Raw genomic sequence first — 18475 nt, 5'->3', positions numbered from 1 at the left:
ACATTTTTTTAAATTTTGGGATCAATTTTCTTTTTACTTTAATTTTCTATGATACCAAATTGAAAAATACATGGAACTCTTTTTACTTCGAAAATCTATTTATTTTTATCAAGGGTTGTCCACCCCTAACTTTTTTTTTTTAAATTTTGGGACCAATTTTCTTTTAATTTCAATTTGCACAATGAGAAATTAAAAAAGCATACAACCCTAACTTTTCACTCTCCTTCCACAAATCTTTTTTTTATAATAGCAATTTTAGTATTCTAATATTTTTTACTGAAAATTAATTCATAATTTCCTGATCTTATGATAAAACATGAATCTTATTTTAAAAAAACAATTTATTCACATCAAGGGTTGTCCGCACCTCCCATTTCCCATTGTACAAGTATTTACCGATGCGCACAAACAGTACATAGTTGATAAATGCTTTGCATAAAGAGCAATTTTTGCAAAAAAAATAGAAAGATTAAATATTAAAATCCAAAAGTACAATTTTACAGGAAACTAGGCACCATACAAATTTATGGCAAAGTTGTAAACTTTTCCACTCTCTCAACTTTTTTCAATCTCAGTCAATTCTTTAGGCATTCCACATAACAATATAATTTAAAAATGAATTATCGGATTTTGCATCGTAATGCAAAAATTACTGAATTAATGCAAAAGCGCGTTAATAATATATCAAAATCTTGAAACTTTAAATGTGCCAATTCAATTTAAATAGAATCAGTTTCAGTTAGGGTTGGCACTTGCAAAAACTATTAAGGGACATTTATATGTGGCGTGCTTTGCAGTAGGTGAACTATTCATATATATTTGTTAGCTGCTCCTTGCACTTGTGCACCACATTTGCAATCAGATAGTTATTTTCGTACTAAACATTTTATACTAGAAATATTTTTATGGCAAAATAACGTTGGCCGGGTCAGCTAGTATATATATATATATATATATATATATATATATATATATATATGTATAGAATTTTATGATATGAGTGGAACGAATATTAATTGTTTAATATGAACAAAACAGCACTCAGATTTGTTTAACACAACTTTATTTTATGATTACAGACGTTTCGAGACCATGGTGTGTCTCATCTTCAGTGTAATTTCAAAAACAGTTACTTATATACTACACATTCTTTAATAATTTATTTAAATTTCATTTAATTTTTGATATACAAAAAACACCAACTATTCCTTGCAATGCTTGACACAGTACTAAATTGTACTAAATCCTTTAGTACTGTGTCAAGCATTGCAAGGAATAGTTGGTGTTTTTTGTATATCAAAAATTAAATGAAATTTAAATAAGTTATTAAAGAATGTGTAGTATATAAGTAACTGTTTTTGAAATTACACTGAAGATGAGACACAACATGGTCTCGAAACGTCTGTAATCATAAAATAAAGTTGTGTTAAACAAATCTGAGTGCTGTTTTGTTCATATTAAACAATTAATATATATATGTGTATATATATATGTATATATATATATATATATAACCTTTTGATATTATTAAATATTAGTAAATAAGATTTCTACTCATTCCTTTCCATCTCGAATATTAAAATATATCTATTATTATATTAATGAAATAAGTTTATTATATTTTTTATAGATTTTTATTTGTCTAGTAAGTTAAGTTATTTTAACAATACTTTCATCAATAAAGAATTATCATTTAAAAAAATCGTTTTTTTTTTCATAATATACAAATTTCATTCGATGACAACCACAGGTGACAAAATTATATTTATATATATATTTACTATTATACTCATACCAAATTTTAATATGTATAAAATAAAAATTATTAACTTAAAATTAATATTAATTTTTTTTTCAAAAATAATAAAACGTACATATTTACAGTGTAAATACAGATCCTGATTTTCTCATTTATTAGAAAATTCAAATGCAATTGTAATTGATATATCGTATATATATATATATATATATATATATATATATATATATATATATATATATATATTTATATTTATTTTTTGTTAAGTATGATCATATTTACAATTGAAATGCTGAAAATATGATGTAATTGAGTAAATATATGTGATGTTTATAATATTCATTAGGGTGGTCCTTAATATGGACATTTTCGAATTTCTTCGCTCCCAAGATCTCAAACGTTTCGGAGCTAAGTACGTTCCATCTTCAGGACATTTGTCAAGAAACATGATTATATTGATTTGATTTAGACATAAACAAACCAAAAACAATATACTTGAGAAAAAATAAAAATTAGTGGATTTTTTAACAAAATTATGAAAGAGAAACTTATAAAAAGAATAAACAATTATAATAAATGTATGGATTATAATATAAAGAAATATTCAAGTGCAAGCTAGATTTTTTTTTAAAAGGATTTGTAATAAAATTAGGAGAGAAGAAATTATATTAAATTTAATAAAAAAATACAAAAATAATGAATCGATTATATAACAAACTATTGAAACCAGAGCTAGATTTTTTTTTTAAAAAAAATGGGAAAGAAGAAAAGTGGAAAATGTTGGATTTTTTTATATAAAATGAATTAAATCGTGGAAGAAATACTTCTGAAATATTATATCTGCCACAATTTTTTTATTTTATATAAAAAATCTACCATTTTCTACTTTTTTTTAAAATATTTTGTTTGCTTAAATCTTATCAAGATCGTGTTTCTTGACTGATGTCCTGAAGATGGAACGAACTTACATCCGAAACGTCGATTATAAATAAAAATCTCTTTAAAAACTTTTTCGTTTTTTTACAATTGGATTTTTTGTTCAAAACCTTACACAGCAATATATATGAGTTTAAAAGTTGTGCGTTACATCAATAAAAATAGCATGAGAGTTTTTAGAAATTTATTTAAAATCCGTACGTTTCGGCTAGCATCTTAGCCTTCATTCAGTGGCAATCAATATAAATATAAAAATTAGAACTAAATAAATAATATGTTTTTATTACAGTATGTGCACATATACTCATACCATGGAGTAATAATGTTTTCATCTGTTATATTAGGACACAAAATTGTAAATGTTTTTATTATTATTATTATTGTTTTTCTATGAAATTTCTTACACATTATTTATTTAGTTCTAATTTTTATAGTTATATTGATTGCCACTAAATGAAGGTTAAGATGCTAGCCGAAACGTATGGATTTTAAATAAATAAATTTATAAAAACTCTCATACTACTTTTATTGATGTAACGCCCAACTTTTAAACTCAAATATATTATATCAACACAAGATATTTAAATCTAAAAAAAAATATTCAGCGTTATATAAAACTCCACAGAATTTCCCAAAAATTATTGATAACAAATTTTAAAAAAATATACATTATTAAAACACTTATTTAATTATTATAAAAATCAATAATTCACTTTCACGTCATTGACTCTTGTCAAAATGCATCAAAAATTATATTTGAAAATAAGTTTATATATCATCAAAACGAAAAATTTGTTAAAATTTTCATTATAAATCATTAGTACATTAATAAATTTATTTCCAAAAATCTTATTCCTTATTTAATTATTATAACATTGAAAGAATCAACATTTCATCTTAATGTCACTTCACATATCCAAATTTACCAAAAATGTAAAATATCAAGAAAAAGGGTAAAGAAATTTTTTATTTGTGATGATATGTATGTTTATCAATTGTAAACTTATTTTCTTAATATTTTCAAACATAATTTTTTCTAACAATAAGTGTCAATGACGTAAAAATTTAATTTAAGTGTATTAAAGTATTTTTTTTAAATTTGTCGTCAATAGTTTTTTAAAGACCTGGGTACCCAAAACTTTGAATATTTTTTTTTAAAGGACGCTATGTGTATGTATATATATTAAAAAAATATTTAAATAACAAAATTAGTTATTCCATTAAACGTTTCGACACTTGATGTGTGTCATCATTCAGTAATCAAACCAGGAAAAACGACAGAAAAAATTAATTATGATGTAAAATTGATCAGTGTCCATAATGCACCGCTATTAATAACATAAAATATAGGAGGGCGATATGTGCTCCTTCAATTTCTCGTTTATTAATATTATAGTATATTATTATTTTACACAAATTTAGTGTTCAATCAATTTTATATCACAATTAATTTTTTCTTTTGTTTTTCCTGGTATGATGACACATATCAAGTTTCGAAACGTTTAATGGGATAAATAATTTTGTTATCTATTTTTTTTTAATTCGACGATTGGGCTGCAAATATATATATATATATATATATATAATATATATATATATATATATATATATATATATATACATTAGGTTGTCAAATATCTCCCTTCCGCTTTTTTGCTCTTGGTTTATAATACAAAAAGGCGGAAGGGAGATATTTGACAACCTATTATATGTAAATATATAAATAAAAATAAAATATAATTCCTTGCATTTGAAAATTCATACTGTATTATTTTTGTAACACCACAGGCTATTATCACACACTGTTCGAAATGCATTAATTATTCAAAACCATTCAAAATTTAAAAACAAAACATTGAATGCATTTTTATAATTATATGCAATATACAGTTTATATACTGATTAATAAACGATAAAGAAAAAAATAATAAATAAATGACTTCATATCATATCATATCAACAAAATTTCAGAAGTTTTCAATGTACACTACACTAAAGTCAAAGTATGGTAAATGAACAATTAATTAAATTAAGAATAAAATGCAAATTAATTGCATGATCAATTCATATTTTTGTTTTTTCAAATTTTTTTAATGTTTTTTTTGGTAACAACGTTTGCCCGCAGTTTTTTTTTTGATCGTTCAAACGACCTGTTACAATTGGGATATATTTTTTTACGTTTTTTGATGCAGACAAACTTTGTCGATTTTTTCCACCATGTGTCACAATTGGGTCACGTTTATCATGGTACATGTTTATAGTTAAAATTACGACATCGAGAGATTCCCGCGGACATTATTGAAAATAATGGTACAGCCCGGAAGAGTTGTGCTGGTTGTTTTTATGTCCCAAATCACGCAGAACTGCAAAAGGGTCACCATTACGTTCTGGTTCTTCTATAGGTTTTACAGGATTACGTAAAACACTTGCGTAGGTTGCTGAATTTTGGGCATGTTGTCTGGTGATCATTTCTTCGACGCTCTCTTGTTTCCTTCCACCTAAGTTTAGGGATTGTGCAAAATCTGCGTTGATTTGCTGCTGTAAACGTTCTTGTTGTAATTGACTGACTTGTTGTGGTGTTAAATTGCTTAATACGTGTTGCCGATGCATGTTTAGAAGATGCACATTGTCCGGCTGGTTGTTGTGTCCAAAGTTGAAAGAGTTTGTGTTCAATCCTACCTTGTCGTCTAGGAGATTATGTTGCTCACCACCGTACATGTCTTGCAGCTGGTTATGTTGTCCACCAACTTGTCCGGCTTGTCTTCGGTACAAAGGTACAGAATGCGATGTAGCATCATGGAACTTCCAAGGTACATCTGTAGTATCCGGTATGAATGTTCGATGAGCGTTAAGTTGCTGCTGCAACAGTCTTTCCTCCCGCAACGACTGTTGCTGTTGCAAAAGCATCATAGAGTTCTCAACATCCCGCAAAATCACTGGTTTGTTTATATAATTCATATCACTTTTGTTTTCCATCCAGTTTCGATCAGGCTGCATGTTCAATCCAGCAGACCCGTGTCCATTAGGCATATTGTGGTACAAATTCTGCGCAAAATTAGGTTTGTCGTTTAAAATATCATCGAAACGCGATATTTCATTATTCGGTAAATATAAATCCTGTGCTGCAGGTTGATGCTTGTTCATGTTTATAACATGTTGTAAAATTTCAGAGAACTTAGTAGCAGGTTCCATACCTTGTGTGTCTAACAAGTGTCGATACCACTCCAATTGCCTAGCCTTCGGTTCCAAAGCCATATCATGAAATGTGATATTCGGCGGCAACAAAGTCCATTCTGGTGTCCTGATGGTCTCCTGCACAACTGGTGGTCGTTCAGGAAAGTGCACGTTTTGCAAAAACTGTATATGCTCCTTTTCCGGCTGAACTTTGTTGTGTGTAGGTGTCGGCATCACAGGATGAGGTATTTGTTGGTTTATATGCTGGTTGTACATCTGGTTCACCCTTGCCAAATTATCATAATTATCAGTGACAAAATGTGGTGGACTCGGAGTGTTCCTTTGCGCCATATTGTACAAACCATGTTGCTGTTTCGTCATATGTTGCAACGTAGGCATTGATATATTATTTGGGCTTCTCATAGTCGGTAAAACCGGAGGCATTCTTATAGGAATATCCTGCTGGTTGACTTTGCTTTTCGGTGAAAGCATTGAAAACGCGTTGTTCCATGAAGGTTGCACGTTGTTTGGAGGTTGCGATGCGTTTACCGCGGGTTGTCTTATTGGTGGCGGGAACACGTTTGTATTTTGCGCCGGAGGCGCCTGATTAGGATAATAATAAACCGAGTACGGCGGTTGATACACTGGTGGTGGTCCAGGTGCGCCCATAAACGGCGGTATTTGATTCGTATTCGAAGGAAATCTAACAGGTTGCGTGGACGGGACAGGAGGTGGCACATTTGTTTGAGTATTATAAGTACTTACAGAATTCTGCTGGCTTTTGATGTAAGCTTCAGACTGAAAAGCACGGGGTATAAATTCAGGTGCTAAAGGATTCAGCACATAAGTCTTTTTTAACTCCACGCCGTCCAGTTGAGATCTAAGAAGTGACCAAGTGATACCAAACAAACTTTTGTTTTGGTTACAAATTTCTATAAAACGCTCCCAAACCTTCCGGCACCTACCAATAGAACACAAGGCTACTGGATCACCTACAACAGCAACCAGGCTTTGTGCACGCGTAATTGCTGTGTTTAATAATTTTGAGTTTGAAAGAAACCCGTAGTCTAGTTCATCAGGTTTGGTACCTGCACAAGTACGTCTAGTCCTTACTGTTGATAAAAATATTGCTCTAAACTGTTTGCCCTGGACGTTCAAAACCCGTTCAAACCGAAATACCACCCATACGCCTCTTCCTTAACTCAGACCTTATGCGAAACACTTGATCAGCATACGGTGTCATAATCCCTATACTGTGTTCATCCAATTTACCCCACGCCGCAGGCCATTTCTTTCGCAACTCCGAAACCCTTTCAACAACCTCATAAACCTCAGAATTGTTATAAAAAGCCGTTGAATTCGTATCTTGAACATCCTCGCCTCTAGTTGTAAAAAACGTCAAGGGGTAAATTTATCATGTCGCGGCTGTTTACCACTGGATATCAATTTTTGATCATAAAATAGCTCAGAAGTAAAGTGAATTATGGCTTCGTGTGCTCTGTAATTTTCGCACAGTAAAATTTTGCAGGGAAATGTTCCCGGGTAATGATCGTACAAACGTTCTAGTAATGATACATGTAAGTTTCGTTCTTTAGCGAATGCTGAGAACAGTTCGGGACTTAACTGCATGTGGTCTCCGGCTAGGACGATTCTTGTTTGGTCACCGGCCAGGGCGAGGGGCATTATTGCTTCGCATTCCATGGCTTGTGCAGCTTCGTCCAGGAGTATGTGGGTGAAGTATCCTGGTAGAAAATAAGCAAATTGATAATTGATACGAATATGCAAATTGATGAATTATCACATGGTTAGTAATGTTTTGGTTCTAATGGATAATATGAAGTAAGATAAGATAAAATAAGTATTATTTGTATATCTCATAGTTGAATTGATAAATATGTGAAATTTATTCACTATTATTGAAATTATACTTTTACTTGTCTGACATATAACAAGATTGGCATTTTAGATCAAGAATGTTGTGTTTATTAAAGTGAAACCTCCAAGGCGACTTTGACAGGTAACAATGTAGGAGGAAAGTGGCCAAATGAGAATTTCCTGAAACATCCTACATAGTCTGAAAATGTTCTACGTAGTCGTAAAATGTTCTGGATAGTCTGAAAATGTTCAAAATAAACTAAAAATGTTCTAGATATTTTGAAAATGTTTAAATGGTTTAATTGTTTGTCGATAGTCTTAAAATGTATATTCTAATAAAATTTGAGATATTCTAAAAAAGTTCTAGGCTACTGAAGATGTTCAGGATAGTTCCAAAATGTTCTAGATGGTCGAAATATGTTCTAAATAGTCTGATATTATTCTGGAGAGTCTGATAATATTCTAGTCTGAATAAGTTCAAGATAGTTTAAAAATGTTTAAAAGATTTGCTCCTAATATCCTAAAAATGTTATACATATTCTGAAAATGTTTAAATAATCTCAAAATGTTCTAGATAGTCTAAAGGTGTACTGGGTAGTCTAAAAATAGTCTAGACGAAAAAAATGTAAGAGGTCTGAAAATAAATCTAGTAGTATCTATGAGTAGCCTGAAAATGTTCTGAATATTTTAAAAATATTTCAGATTGTCTGAAAATTCTGGAAATACTAATATTCTACATAGTTTAAATATGTTCTAGAGATACTGAACATGTTCTAGAAAAACAGAAAATATTTTAGTTTATTAGATAGTCTGGAAATGTTATAGCTATTCTGAAAATGTCGTAAATGGTCCGTAAATGGATAGTCTGAAAAAGTTCTGGACAGTCTGAAAAAGTTCTGGATAGTCTGAAAATGTTCTAAATAGTCTGAATATATTCTAGATACTCTGAAAATGTTGTAAATAATCTAGAAATGTTCTGGATAATCTAAAAATGTTTTAGAGAGTATAAAAATGTTCTAGAGAATCTGAAAATGTTCTAGATAGTCTGAAAATGTTCTTGATAGTCTCAAAATATTTCTGGATAGTCTGAAATATTTGTGGATAGTCTCAAAATGTTCTAGATAGCCTAAAAATGTTCTAGGTATCTTGAAAACATTCTAGATAGTCTCAAAATGTTCTAGATAGCCTAAAAATGCTCTAGATAGTCTCAAAATGTTCTAGATAGCCTAAAAATGTTCTAGATAGCTTGAAAACATTCTAGATAGTCTCAAAATGTTCTAGATAGCCTAAAAATGTTCTAGATAGCCTAAAAATGTTCTAGATAGCCTAAAAATGTTCTCGATACTTTGTAAATGTTATAAATTGTCTGAAAATGTTCTGGATAGTCTGAACACGTTCTTGATTGTCAGAAAACATTTTGGATAGTCTAAAATTTTCTAGATAGTTTAAAAATGTTCTAAATAGGTTCTGGATAGTCTCAAAATGACTCTGACAATAAGCGTTCTAGATAGTCTAAAAATGTTTTGGATAGTCCTAAAACGTTTGGATGATCTAAAAATGTTCTTGATGGTCTGAAAAAAATCTTGACGATCTAGAAATTTTGTGAATCTAAAATATATACAACTTAATTTTTTGGCCTGAATATATCCCTGATAGCCTAAAAAAGTTTTAGACAGTCCCAGAATGTTTTAGATACTCTAAAAATGCTTCAGATAAATTTAAAATGTTCTAGACACTCTCAAAATGTTCTAGATATACTGAAAATATTCTAAAGAATATTCTAAATATTCAGAAAATGTTCTTGATAAATGAGAATGTTGCAAATCGTCTGAAATCGTCGAAAAATGTTTCAATTTAACCAAAAATGTTGAATATCGACCAAAAATCGTCGACAAATGACGCAAATCGTTGAAAAATACTGAAATTTAACAAAAAATGTTGAAAATCGGCCAAAAATGTTACAAATCGTCTGAAATTGATGCAAATCGTGTGAAAATGCAGCAAATTATCTTAAAATGTTGCAAACCTTCTGAAAATGTTGCAAATCGTCGGAAAATTTTGCAAGTTGTCTTAAAATGTTGCAAATCGTCTGAAAATGCAGCAAAATGTCTTAAAATGTTGCAAATCGTCTGAAAATGCAGCAAAATGTCTTAAAATGTTGCAAATCGTCTGAAAAATTTGCAAATTATTTCAAAATGTTGCAAAACGTCTGAAAATGCAGCAAAATGTCTTAAAATGTTGCAAATCGTCTGAAAATTTTGCAAATCGTCCAAAAATGTTGAAAATTGTCGAAAAACGTTGTAAACCTACTGAAAATGTTGGAAATCGTCGGAAAATTTTGCAAATCTTCTGAAAATGTCGCAAATCGTCCAATAACGTATCAAATCGTCTGAAATTGATGCAGGTTGTCTGAAAATGTTGCAAATCGTCCAAAAATGTCGTATATCGTCCAAAAATTTTGCAAGTCGTCTACAAATGTGGCAAATCATCTGAAAACGTTGCAAATCGTCTGAAATTTATGCAAATCGTACGAGAATTCAGCAAATTGTCCTAAAATGTTTCAAATTATTTGAAAATGTTCTAAATTGTCTGAAAACGTTGCAAATCGTATGAAAATATTGTAAGTTGGCTGAAAATGGTAAATCTAACTGTAATAAAATCTAACATAATGTAACATGTAACATGTAAAACATTTAAAAAAGAATATTAAAAAAGAGCTGAAACATCTTGAATCATACTTAAGTTCGCAAATATTAAATATTACGATATTTATCAGAACGAAAATCGAAATATAAACTTGATATGTTAATAAAGTTAACGTTTTAAAGAAAACATCAATGACAAGTAAAATTTTGGTGACAAACTTGAAACATCTACAAAATTACCAAATCGGATTTACGCCAAAATAAACTTCTCCTGCAAAAAATTGTATTAACAAAAACTAAACAATAATTATAAATATTAAAAAACTACCTTTAGGCAATCCAAGATTAGCCAGCTCCATCGATATCGACAACGTCACCACAATAATCCTATGCTTCATCACATCTTGCAAAGTAGGTTTTTGGAAATTCCTCACATTGCCATTAGTTTCTATCAAACAATACTGCAAAAACAACAAAAAAACTTTTACAAACACGTACATAAAACACGATACTTGATATAGTTCAAATTCACCTTTTGTACAATCTGATTAGCTGTCGCCACCCATCTCTTGTGATAATAGATACGTAAAGGCCTGGCTTCTTCCATACCACTTTCCACCCATGGATGAAGATAATCTTTGATGTACAAATCAGCAGCAGAGTTCGAATGTGTGCAAATTAAAATCCTGGTATCGGATTGTAGTAGTAGTTGTTTTATTGCTTGGGCCAAAGTGTAGGTTTTACCAGTACCGAAAGGTCCGATAATTAGAATCGGGGGTAAGTTGATATGCATGGGTGTTGTGATGGCTACTACAGCTTCTTTTTGTTTTAGGTTTAATTTAGGGTCTAAAGATTCTGACCATTGGCGTTGTGGTGTCCAGGGTATGTTGGGTTCTAAGTACGTGTCAGGGAAAATTACGCGAAAGTCAGCGATTTTGTCTATGGCGTAGTGCCATTCACAATATGTCAAGCGGTTTAGTTGGAACTGCACTTCAGCAATAAAGTCTGTATCAGCTTTGATATTTAGTTCTTGTACAGTAGTTGCTGATAACCTCATATAAACCATGTTTTTGCCTTTGTCTTCAATCAAAGCCTCATAAACTTTGCGTTTACCATTAGCGTCCAATTGCGTTTTGGATTGCTCAGAAGTCAAAAACACTGACGTGCAATTATTCAAAATCAGCCTACCGGCTGATGTATCCTCCGACACGTCTTTACCCAAAGTCATCAGTGCAAACAATTCACCGCTAACCGAATATTTGGCAGTACTTGTAGCCATCCCACTTGGTGCCAACAAATAACTAGACGTGATCCTAAGTTTTGTGGTCAAATTATACCTAGCAACTTGTTCATATCTAGCCATTTCTTCCACATACAGCAACTCATGCATACGAGATCTATAATTATTTCTAGTCAAACGTTTTTCCATAACCGTGCACTGGGTTAAAGTGAACGTATTTGATCTTGGACAAGGATATGTGTTAAATAAATCGCGATCGCGCTCGTTATCAATAGAACTAACTATAGGTATTAAAGTTGATGTAAAGGGAACTATTTCAGCGTTTTCGGAATCCCAACGCGCCTCCGTGGATAAAATAATCTCTTTTTTAATCTCCTTAATTTTATCAGCATCTGTTACCGGGACCACATCCACGCACAAATGCTTCACCAAAACCGGTTCGGTACCAAAATCAAACACAACACTTTGCCTAAAAGTACCATAAATGTCTGTAGAAAACACTACTTTAACCCGGTGTTCTAAAGTAGGCGACTGATCTGTTACAGGATCAGTATATTTGGAATCTAAATTTGTAACACACCATTCCTGGTCAGATGTTAAAGTGGCTTCGACTATCTTATGACCATGTTGGCCTTTTTTGTTAGGTTTTGGTTCGCCCGGGAACACTTGTTTAAGTGTAAAATGGTTTCGGTGGGCGTCTTGCAAAAGTGCAACGGCTCGTAAAAGTAATTTTGTTTTTAGAACGAACGTCCAGTCGCGTTTGCTAACTTTGGATGAAACCGTAGTTACTAAGTCTGAAGAACAGGTTTCTTCAATACCGTCTAGTCTTTCTTTCATGATTTTTTCGGGACTCGGGGCTTGGATCCATTTCTCCAAAAGTTGCTCTAATAGAAGGAAAGTTATATAATAGTAAAATGAATAACAGGTATAATAATTTTGATGTTGATGGCTGAAATAGGCGAAGTTAATTTTAAGTCCGTATTGTGGTTTATACAAAAACCGACGTTTTAGCAAATTTTTAGTAATTTTTCCAGATAACTGATTTTAACCGGTATTGAATTTTTAACTTTCCGTAGGGTAGTTATAATAATGGGCCAAAAATCGAAAATGAAAATTTTTGCATTTCTCGACGTGTTGAAGGTTTCTGAACATTTTACTGGCATACCTCAGAAAAAATTGATGTGTGTGTGTGTTTTGTATGTCCGCATTTTTTCGTCCACGTTTTCGGGCGCACGGATCAACTGATTTGAATGGTTTAAAAAACATTTGATCCCTAATGATAGAGAGATGTGCTGATTAGTTTCTGGCAAAGGTAGGTCCAGCCGTTATGGAGATACGAAGCAAAGAGTGCAGAAAATACAAATCGAGTCTTTGACAGAACGGAGTATCGGATTTGAATGATCTAAAAAACATTCAATTTGTAATGATTGGGAAAAGATGTGATTAGTTTTTGGCAAAGATAGGTCCCGCCATTTCGAAGATACAGAGCTAAATATGCAAAAAATTGCAGTTTTTGAGTGAACTAAGCGTCCGATTTGAATGATCTAAAAAACTTTCTGCTTGTATTGACAAAACAATTGCTTTTGAGGATAAAAATTATTACATCTTTTTTCATTTTCCATAAAATATTTTTGTAATTTGTAATATTTTGGAATAAAAATTCAAAAAATTACCCAGGCTAAGCACAGTCTAAGCGCCACTCTAGTGCAAATGTTTACCCAAGTGCGTTTAGACTGTTTATATACTGGAGCTTTCCAATTTTGTGAAAACTATTGAAAAATGTGAAAATGCCGCCAAGCTAAGCACAGTACAAGTGAAAATGTCGCACAGAATTATTTGCAAACGCGTTTAGACTGTGACTATACGAGGGCACTTTTTCAAATTTTGTGTAAATTAGGCAACTATTTTTTTTTTAATTGTATTCGAAATAAAATGACGATTGTTAATGTTCTGGAGATAAATTGATTTATGATTTATGATTTACATTTGATTTGCTCAGATATAACAAAATAGCAAAAATAATGAAAGTTACAGTATTTGTAATAATTTCAATTTGCCTTACGGCACGATGCCATACGCCACTAGTTTATATTTAAATGTACATTTAATTTAATGAGGCAATTAGTCAGTAATTAAGGGAACTATTTCTATTCAATTTGTAAGAAAAGAGTAAATCTGAGAGCTTCAAATAAAATGACAACTTGGGAATTTATTTTCCACTTGGGAAAATTTTGTGACTAATTTAAGAATACGTCTAGAAGAAAAATCAATAAAAATTGTAAAATGTAATTTCATTTTACTAAATTTAAATAGAATATTAAAAAAATTGTATTAAAGTTGCCAGGAATTGCTAATAGTCGGTGGTTCTTTATTTAATTGTCTTTATTTACTAATAATATTAATTATTAAGTTAATATTTAATTAACATAATAGTTAATTAATTTCAAATATTATCTGTGATAGTTTTATTTCAGAAATACAATGGCAATTGTGATGGCTGATAATTTTATAAGAAATGATATCAATAATATTATTAATGAACATAAAATCGAATCCACTTGTTAAAATCGTTTATAAAAATAAAATTTAAATCTATTATAAAAATAACTACATCCTTAAATGTGAAAATCCTGTATAAGCAGTGAATAATTGTTTTTAAAGCTATTTCATCCTAGTCAACTATTATATCTTTGTTCTACTAATTTGCATAAAAAGATCTCTCTAAATAAACTATCAATAAAATTTAACAGTAAATAATTTCAGTAAAAAACTGCTTTCAATGACTTAAATCTCAGTTAATTCGTTTTGTATGAACTACAGAATCTTTGACCAAAATTTTTGTCATGGCAATTCTAAACCGGCTTTCTGGAAAAATTACTGTTCTTAAAGTTTTTGCATAAAATATAGCAAGCTAGGTAAAAACAAGGGCAAGTCTTAAGATTTTTCTTTACCTGTATAACTCTTCCCATATAATTCCTTTTCACTAGCCCTTTGCAATTTCATTCGTCTATATTCGAAACGTTCTCTCCACTCGGACAATTCTTCAGCCCCATGGGCCTCCACACACTGAGCACCATATCGACAAGGTCCTCCCAAACTATGACTCTCGCAAAGGGTGTAAGAATCTACTGTGAAACCTCTTGGTGGAGGTCTCCATTTCCAATCTCGACCTAGAATAAAAATAATTGTTATAATTGAAAATAACATTTTATTACTATGCTAAAAATTTAAAGTTCAGGTGACCCCAGTGATATTTAAAAAATATTAAAAAATAAAATTTTTCATATATCTTTCTTAGAAAAAATTAAATTAATGTGTGTGTGTGTGCGGATACAAATTTTCGTCGACGACTTCGGGAACACGGATCATCCGATTTGAATAATTCAAAAACATTCGAATCGTATTGATAAGAAGTCGTGCTGATTAGTTTTTAACAAAGGCAGATCCAGACGTTTCGAAGATACGAGGCAAAAAGTGACAAAAATGGTAATTCAGTTTCTAAGAGAACGGAGCGTTCGCTTTGAATGATTCAAAAAACATTTTACTTGTATGAATCAGATGAAGAACTGATTAAATTTTTGAAAAGATAGGTCTAGTGGTTTCGGAGATCCCGTGAAAAAAGTATAAAATTGTCATTTTGCAGTCAAAAGTGATCGTTGGACATATGTACATCAAATTATCAGATCTTTTATAGAAATTTCAATAACAATTATAAATTTTGTTTACATTTCTATGAGTTCCGTACCAACATTTATTTATTTACCAGTAATTCTGTAACGCGGCGCTTACGCGCTTTGACATTTCGTCTGAAAAGAGCTACGCAGCGCGATTGCTTTAAAAAAAGTTCAAAAATTAAAAAAAATAAATAATCAAGATATGAAAAAATTCAAATTTTACATGAAAGTCAAATTTTATCAAAAAATTTCAAAATTCTCAAAGATTGGATTTTTTTTAAAAAAAAATTAATAATTCTATGAAAATTTTAATTTTTGGTATGGGAAGTATACCCATGCTAAGTTAACTAAATATACATAAGTTTATAGTGAATTATATTAAATAATTTAAAAAATAAATAGAAATTAGATTTAATAAATAAATAAAAAAGTAATTAAATTAAATAATAAATGAATAAGTAATAAAATAGTTAATTAAATTATATATGCAAAATATGGACATGAACCTTATTATAATATCATCCTACTGACCAGCTTGTAAAATAAAAAAAAAAAAAAAAAGTTCTAAAATTCAATACATTTATAAAAAATGCATTCTTAAAAAAATATATTGTTTATCTTAAAAATTGATAGTTCTTCACAGAAAATTGATTTTTTCTTTTAAATATAGAAATTTACTTTTATAAACTTTATAATTTACTTGTATACGTACTTTGAAAATAATCATACTTTGTTAAAAAAGTTTATACTCCCTTTTGAGAAATTAATACTTTCTTTGAAAATTTATACTGCATTTTTAAATAAATTACTTTCTTCTGAAAAACAATTATATATTCTACTACAACACAGTTCTGCTATAACATTGAGCAAAACCCTAAAAAAATATAAAAGTTAGTGAAACTTTTAAAATAAACCATATCAAAATTTTAAATTAATGAAATCAATGTACAACAACTCAATAAATGTAATAAAACTAATGCAAAAGATACCTCATTTGCCATTTTTAATTTGAGCCCCCAAATATGTTTTGTTTTTTAAATAAAAAACCAATAAATAAATATAAAAAAATCTATTGACTAAAATCATCAATCGAAAAAAACTAAGTTTTGCAAAAAATCTGAATAATTCTCAAGAATTCACTCAAACATTGAGCAAAACCTTAATAAAAAATAAAATTTAGTAGAACTTTAAAAAAAAACTATAAAAAAATTTAAAATTAATGAAGTCACTGTACTTATTGTACAATAAATGTAATAAAAATAATGCAAAAAATACCTGATTCTTTTAAACATTGAAATTTATTTTTATAAAACTTTATAATTTTCTTTTAAAAAAAAAATCATACTTTGTTTAAAAAGTTGATACTCTCTTATGAAAAACTTATACTGTATTTTTAAAATTAATACTTTCTTTTGAAAAATAATAATACTTATGTTTTAACAAGAATTCATTTTAATACCGTTCAATAATTGAGCAAAACCCTAATATAATATAAAATTTAGTAAAACTTTTAAAATAAACCATATCAAAATTTAAAATTAATAAAATTACTGTAAAATAATTCATTAAATTGTGTTTAGGGGCTTCAATAAAAGCCCTCAAACATATTTCAAGGTGCACATCATATTTCTTAAATGCAATATCAATAAATCAAATATAGAAAAATCCTTTCACCAAAAGAAGCAATCGACAAAAACAATTTTTTGTGAAAAATCTGGCCTGAATCTTAAGGCAGTACACTAGCCTTTCGGTTCCATAAAATAAGGATTTTCACAACATAGTAATTTTATAGAATGTAATCATGGGGGCTACCTGAGAAAACTGACAGTTTTGAGTACATCTACATCAATCAATTACAAATTTCAATAGATAATGCATTTATTATTAAGTTATTAATAATAAATTTATTTAGTTAATTCATTTATTATAAATTACTAACCTTCATCAGACATAATAACAGTTTGATGTGCTTCGGACTGGCAATGAGTCCTCAACTCAGCCCGATCAGCAAAGCTCAAACTGCAATATGTACAAACAATCTCCGACATCTCTTCTTTATCCCCCACCTCATTCAAAGTCAAATTACCGATGTGGTCTATTTGTTTTTGAAAACTATTTAATTGAGTATTATTTCCAAAATCAAGTTTCTTCGAAACCCCATGTGATGATTCTGAAGTCTTTTTATTGCTTTTCCTAGTCCTATTGGAATTGGATAAAAGTTCTAGTTTTTCATCAATGTTCATCATTTCTTCGTCTAAACGTTGTTGGGATATACGTTGATTTGCACGTTGCCCATTGGCCATTTGGATTACAGTACGGTATCGATCCAGAAGTTTGAAGGCTTCGCTATTGTTGGGCATGAGAGTCTGCCATTCCCTGCATGCCGAGTCGGCTTCGGAGTATCTTTTGAGTTTGTACAAAGAGTGCACAAGTCTTCTACGGACTCTTGTACCTAAAGTGTTGACTTCACTGTCGGATAATAGTTTTAAAACACGTCTGCAATCTAGTATTACTGTTTCATGTCTATTTAATTCCTGGCAGCATTCAGCTCGACCCATTAAACAGGCTATGACTCTCTCTTTGGAGGTTTTGAAGTTGTTTGAGTTGGGACCCAAAATTAAATCGTACAATTGAACAGCTTGCGAGAACTCTTTACGTAAAGTTAAATCGTGAGCTTGGATTTCTTTATCAGACATTTTAATACGTAACAAATGTGTTGGAAATATGTCATTTACCTTTTAGAATTTTGATTTGTTTGTGTGTTTGCAAGCTAGGTTAGTGACGGACTCACATCCCAAGATGTCAAAAACTTTAGCCATTATTGCACTAAATCGAGCTCCCTACTGGGGCCTATGGTGAAACTAAGCTTGGTTTCTTTCATATTCGGATTGATTTGAATTAATAAAATGAAAATCGAGTCTTTTTATCACCTCACTTTGGCTACATTTAACATCGCACTTATTAATAATACGGTAAACTTCGCTTTGGCATTTGACAAACCGATTAGTGTAGTTCGCGTCGTTCACACGAACCGAACGGCGGCGCTGATTTCAATAACATTGCAGCGCTGCCAACGTCAAAAGACAAGTGTCAAATTAACGAAAGAAATTCAACCGAAATATTTTTGTAATTGTAAATATGTATTATTTATTATGAATTTATGTATGATTTT

The 18475-nt window shown here is 30.3% G+C and overlaps 2 protein-coding genes across 2 annotated transcripts in view; both read right to left on the bottom strand.

Annotated features, from left to right (window-relative positions):
• Positions 1 to 18475, bottom strand: part of LOC113387856 — a 122575-nt gene that overhangs the window by 6682 nt on the left and 97418 nt on the right. The window lies entirely within an intron of this gene.
• Positions 4776 to 18270, bottom strand: LOC113387854 (probable helicase with zinc finger domain). The gene is given in 7 exon segments (XM_026625236.1): positions 4776 to 7036; positions 7038 to 7279; positions 7282 to 7611; positions 10718 to 10850; positions 10922 to 12513; positions 14581 to 14799; positions 17243 to 18270. Coding segments are annotated over 7 exon segments (5319 nt in total). The 5' UTR covers positions 18000 to 18270; the 3' UTR covers positions 4776 to 4990.

This window comes from Ctenocephalides felis, unplaced genomic scaffold (assembly GCF_003426905.1).
Source record: "Ctenocephalides felis isolate EL2017-DRISC unplaced genomic scaffold, ASM342690v1 CF-g0.4_SCAFFOLD_03572, whole genome shotgun sequence".
NCBI classification, from domain to species: Eukaryota; Metazoa; Arthropoda; class Insecta; order Siphonaptera; family Pulicidae; genus Ctenocephalides; species Ctenocephalides felis.
The sequence above is the reverse complement of the archived record's forward strand: the minus strand, read 5'-3'. Positions and strand labels throughout refer to the sequence as shown.